Genomic DNA, 5,919 nt, shown 5'->3' with positions numbered 1-5,919 from the left:
TCTTCCTTTCTCAGCATCGTCTTTGTACTTAGGAGTCTGCTGCTACAGGCGAAGAATGACAGATTGATTGCTCTGCAGGCAGCAAGGTATGTCCAGCTACAAGCAAGAGGAAAGATCTAGTGAAGCATCTATTGAGCCCCAAACCAGGTGTGAGGTGTTCTTGGGTGAAAAGCAGCCAACCTGGGGGCCCAAGGACAGGGCTGATCCAAGACATTTTGCCAGTTCATGCAAATATTCACCATATGAATGCACCATGTGAATCTGCTAGGACTGTCCCCAAGATATGTTGCAGTGGGTCCTCAAAATTTGTTGGGTGATACACCCTTCTGCATCAGCGTCCCAGAATATATTGCTGTATGCTACCACAAGACCAGATCTCTTCTCACCACAGTTGCTGACCTACATCAAGACTAGTGTTGCTCTAGAATAACTGTTGCACAAGTGCAAAGACATTGTGTAGGGATGTTGCTCAAAGAAGGGAATGCCTGTTCCATACGAGTTCCTTCATCCTAGTGAAAGCATCTTAATTGGGATGCCATATATGGCTCCTGAAAATATACATTGGGACAAAACCCACCTCCATGCCATGGTGAACAGTCTTCTGTATGTAAACACATCCTTTAATATCCATTCCACTGTCCCATAAAAACCGGTTACCAGAGAGCATAATATTTTGACCTCACCCTGGAGCTATAAGGAAAGCTTCCTCCTAAGTCCAAAGCAGAAAACCTTTTACTGGTCATGAAAGACCCATTGTTCTCTCCTGCTATTTTCCATTTGAAGCCCTGCTTGTAGAATTCTAGAAACCAGATTGGGGAAAGCTAATCTTTGCTTTTATTCCTATATACAAAACAGGATGTTTTTAATGCCACCTAATTACTCATTTTTATTTTGGAACAGCGTAGTAAAGAACAAATGTACCATCAAGCCAGTTGAGAGTCAGTCGGAGAGGAGAGCTGGTCTTGTGGGAGCAAGAATGACTGGTCCCCTTAGCTAAGCAGGGTCTGCCTGTATTCCTGCCTGCAACCTTGGAGAAGCCACTGCCAGTTTGTGAAGACAATACTGAGCTAGATGGACCGATGGTCTGACTCAGTATATGGCAGCTTCCTATGTTCCAGTGTGGTGCAGTGGTTGGACTAGGACCAGGGAGTCCCAAGTTCAAATCTTCACTCAGCCATGAAACTTACTGGGGGACTCTGGGCCAGTCACTTCTCTCTCAGCCTAATCTACCTCACAGGGTTGTTGTGAGAACCAACATAATGTGCACTGCTCTGGGATCCTTGGAAGACAGCGGGATATAATGAAGTAAGTAAGTAAATGTTCTGTTCCCACAAAGGAATGTCTGCTGTCAACCCAAAGTGTTTTCTTAGACCTTAACCCTAATCACAGCACAATTTTATGCCTGTCTACATGCAGGTAAGTCCCACTGAGTTCAATTGCACTTGCACTGTCAATGTTGAATAACAGCTTTCAGAAAAAATACTAGCAGGAGCGAAACAGGCAGCCCCTCCCACCTCTCGCATGAACTCTGTTTGACCCTGTCTTCCTTCTAAGGCCTACGGCGAGATTAAAACAGCTCACTGAAAATATTTCCTCCTCCAAAACCTCATATTAAAACACTCTCCTTTCTCCCCACTGAACACATCGAGACTTAATTCTGAGTAAATATGTACAGGATCGCGCTGCATGGGTGAGATGAACTGCACTTCCCTCTCCGGGTAGTTAAGTATGTTTCCTTAAAAGCAAGTCTCACTTTGTTCAGTCGGACTTGCTTCCAAATACATGTGCATGAACTTCCACGCCTGAACCAAAAAGACTTTGAATGCTTGATTGATGTTGGTTGGGAAAGGATTTAATCAGCTTAAATACCCAATGACTTCCTTTCGTGAGTCGTGGGTAGGGTTGCTATATCTGCTCCTATCCCATACAGGAACGAAGGAAATCGTATCAAAGAGGTGGCTGAAATATCGAAAGCCTGGGAGGGTTCCTTCTTTTTAAACTGTGGTTGATTAGCAGCAAGTTAATACACAGATGAATATAAAGTGACCACCGACACCACCGCCAATAGTATAACCAGACAACGTGGAAAGGGTTCCCAAGCAAAGTTTATTTAACGTCACGGTTTTCAGTTAAAATGGCTCTCAACAGGATGAGACAGAGACACGCGAGTTACATGATTACCTGAGACACAGTGCTTTATTCTCGTTTTGATCATTTTTTGGTTGCTTTCAAAGTGTTAAGGCAGGTTATCTGAACTAAATCTTTTTTTTTTTAATGTACACACCTATAGACGTAATTCTCCTTTAAGAATTTATGAAAGAGAATTGCAAAGACTTTGTACCAAAAGTAATTATTTTAATTACTTGTCAGATTTATAGACCGCCCCAAACTTCCGTCTCTGGGCAAGAACTGTAACCAGAAGGTCTTTACCAGGACCCAACTAAAAAGGTTTAAGAACGTTACAAAATCATCTACAGGAGGAATGTGATCCTGTTCATTTAAGGCCATCCTTTTGTTATTCCTAACGATTACTCAGCTCCCTTGTATGGAGTTTAACTGATAAAACTGAACCAAAAGAGGAGCAATTTGTTGACCCAACACAATCTGGAAGGAGCTCCTTCGTCTCAGAATCTTTTGCATTGCTACATATTACTCTTCCCTTTTGCCTCTAAAATTTTAAATACAAAAATAAAAACCTAGATTTGAACATTTTTAAAATTCAAAAATGGGACAAGACATGACAATGATGCCTTGTCCTAAATACACTAAATACAAAGAACTTGCATTGAAAGAAGTTCCATTGGTTAGCAGGGGTGCAGATCCCCCACCAAGCATTTGAAGAGTCCCCCCTCATTTTACCAAACGTCCCCATCAAACCTAATAAACCATACCTTTAAACCCCAAAATGTATTTCCTCCCCCCCCCACCCTTTAAGTGAGGAATTGCTTCTCAAGCTTTCCCTCATACCTGCCATCATGTCCCTATTTTAGGGAGGTGTTGGCAGGTATGTTCCATCTGCCTGCACCCCTGCTGGTTTGAATGGAACTTTCTGACAAGTACATGGGGTCCCAGATTTACCCCTAGAAAGGAAAAGTAATTGGATTACCCACATAAAAGCTCCACTGACAGTCTCCTTATGATTGTGTTTACTCTGAGGCACCATGGAGAAGCATTGAGAAGTCCTTTAGTGCCCATGTTATATTTCCAACCAAAGTAACTTTTCAAAGAACGTTTTTAAAAGGCAAACAGCAGAAGTTATCTTTTAAAATAAGTTACCCCCTGCATTTCCTTAAAAAAAAACAACCCTCACATCTTTTTGCACCCTTTCAAAAACAACCTCGTGCAAATAATGAAACACACAAATAAAAGCAGTATTGTGGCCAATAGACCAAGGCTGAATCCTATGGAAGAATCTGAGATCCTATCCTACATGGAAGTAACCCTGTTGGGGTTACTTCTCAGTGTAAGTCAAGTTACACTTATAAGTAAACATGTTTAAGATCGGACTGTAAATTAACTCCACAAGGCCAATAGCAAAGTTTAGCAGCATGTACTGGCTGAGAGCAGTTATCCCTGAAATACATATAAATAAAATGTAAACAAGACATAATACGCCGTTTGTGCTTGGAATCAGTTCTGTCTAAAGAAGCAGGCATCCATCGAACACAACAGAAAGCCAGACTTTTTCCAAGGCTAGCATGAAGCATAGTGCAACGATTGTCCTTTCTTTTCCCTTGCCTTAAAATGTGCAGGATTAAACGCAGTATATACAGTCTTCCGGTTTCTGCATTCGGTTCTCGCAGACTTTTCAGTCCCACGTCGTTGTCCCTAACTAGCAGAGTGTCAGAGCGTCAAGGCGAGCTCTGCGCAGGAGAAGAGGATGGAGAACGTATCTCTGGCTGTGAGGGACTCGTTTCCGAGGGGGAGACATGAAAAGAGGCAACGGACGGAGGGACCACGCCTTCCCTTTCCCGCTTCTTCTGCTTCATCCTCCGATTCTGGAACCAGATTTTCACCTGAGTGTCATTGAGGCCCAGAGATTTAGCTATCTCTATGCGGCGGGCCCGGGTGAGGTATTTATTGAAATGAAACTCTTTCTCCAGCTCCGTCAGTTGCTTGGTGCTGAAATTGGTCCTTACAGCACTGGGAGGACTGGAAGAATAGGCGGAGAGTTTGCCTGCAAAACAGAAGCATTGGTTGACTGGATAAGATGGTTGGGAATCGATGGCAAAGTCGGGCAGATGAAATGCAATACACGATCGCAATTTAAGGTATGCGGAATAACTGCCACCTGTTGTTCCCTGCTTCAGAGTATGCCCTGAAAAGATGGAGGAATACACCATTTTACCATTTCGGTTGCGAACTCGAGACAGGCTAGAGTTTGTTAAGGGGTAGGAACCCGACGCATTTATTTGGCATCATGCCCGATTTAGTTCAATGGGCTATGCTTCCGAAAATGCAAGTTTAAGATCGCAGCAAGAACGGAGATGGAGGCGACCCGAAGTTCAGAAACTCCTCCAGCGACTCCGTTCACACCAGACTAGCGAGGAACAACTTTCAGCCACCCCTTATGACGGTCTGAGCGCTTTTCTCTTTTGTCCAACCCGGATCCTCCTAGCCCCTTTTCCTTAGAAAATAAGTCCAGCTGATTTCAGCAGAACTTGTTTCCAGGTTGAAAGAGTGAGGAGTAACTGCCAAATTATTCCATCCTCTGGAAACTGACTTGCCAGTAAGACCCATTGAACTCACTACTGAGTCACCCTGCGCAGGACGAGGCCGTCGGTTTCAGAGAAGTGTTTCTCCCCCATCCCACCCCACGCCCACAATCCGGGTGCCTGATAGATCTGAGCTCACTGGGCATCACTACCATTCCGGAGGGTGACCCTCAAGTTACTCGTATTTACCTTTGGGGGGCGCATTCCTCTTGACTTTCATCCACTCGAAGGTGCTGAACGCAGCTGGAGAGCGGGCCTTGGGGCAGCAATCCGAAGGCCGAGGCGCATCCTTGGCGCAAGGCTGAAAGGTCTCCGTGAGCGCGTTGTAGTCCACATGCAGGTACGCGGCGGCGGCGCCGCCTGAGAAGATGGCGGTGGCGTAGGGCCCTGGGGCTCCGGCCTCGCGTTGGGAGCCGGGGGCTGCGTAGGGCGCCTCGGGGTGCAGCAAGCTGTACTCCGCGGAGGCAAAAGCGCTCCGCGCAAGCGCACAGGGCGCTAGCTGTTGCTGCTCCTGCTGTTGCGCTGGGCGCAGCGAGAAGTCAGGCAGACTCCCTGCTGCTGGCGCTGCGTAGGCGCTTTCTCCGCCCGCGGAGAGGGGACAGGGAGGCCGCGGAGCCACCCCGCCCGGCTCTGCGCCCCCAAACTTGCCTGCTAAGCTCAGGCCGTCCCCGCCCCGCGCCAGGTACTCCAGGAAGGAGTTCATGGCGTACCCCTGAGGGAGCAAAGAGAAACAGCGGCTGAGGAGTGGGGGACCGGGGCGTCTCGGCTCTCTGTACCTGCTCCTGCTCCTTGCTCCACCATCGTAAAGCTGGCCGCGAGGTAAACATTGCCCTAATATAGATCCAGGAAGGCTGGCACGTGCTTGCCCGCCGGCCAATGGGAACCCCGCGTTAGGCGAGCCCTTGGTTGGCGCGCGACCTGGGCTGCTGCTGCTGCTGGCCCGGCTTGGGCATCTTTGACTCCAACTTTGCCAAGTGGGGAGAGGAGGAGGAGGAGGAGGATGCGGACAGCGGCAGCATCGAGGTGGGAGGAGGCGCACGGGAGGTGCCTGCCTACCCGTACCTGCTCTGCCCAGGCAGACCCAATCCTCGGAGGAGAGGAAGGGGAGGGATGCCGAGAGGGAGACCCTGGCAGCAGTGATAAGGAGGGGGTCCAGAGAGGAAAATCCCGGCTGCCCTTGCTGGAGGTGGGCTGAGATTGCTAT

The 5,919-nt window shown here is 47.6% G+C and overlaps 1 protein-coding gene across 1 annotated transcript; it reads right to left on the bottom strand.

The window, feature by feature from the left end:
* Nucleotides 1-2,906: 2,906 nt before the first annotated feature.
* On the bottom strand, nucleotides 2,907-5,509 carry HOXD1 (homeobox D1). The gene is made up of 2 exons (XM_053298748.1): nucleotides 4,905-5,509; nucleotides 2,907-4,177 (listed from the first exon to the last, which is right to left on the bottom strand). The coding sequence occupies exons 1-2, from the start codon at nucleotides 5,416-5,418 to the stop codon at nucleotides 3,852-3,854; spliced, it is 840 nt and encodes a 279-aa protein (XP_053154723.1). The 5' UTR covers nucleotides 5,419-5,509; the 3' UTR covers nucleotides 2,907-3,851.
* Between the last annotated feature and the right edge of the window lie 410 nt (nucleotides 5,510-5,919).

Source organism: Hemicordylus capensis, chromosome 1, assembly GCF_027244095.1.
Source record: "Hemicordylus capensis ecotype Gifberg chromosome 1, rHemCap1.1.pri, whole genome shotgun sequence".
In the NCBI taxonomy this organism is placed as follows: domain Eukaryota; kingdom Metazoa; phylum Chordata; class Lepidosauria; order Squamata; family Cordylidae; genus Hemicordylus; species Hemicordylus capensis.
This window is presented reverse-complemented; position numbering and strand designations above follow the sequence as displayed.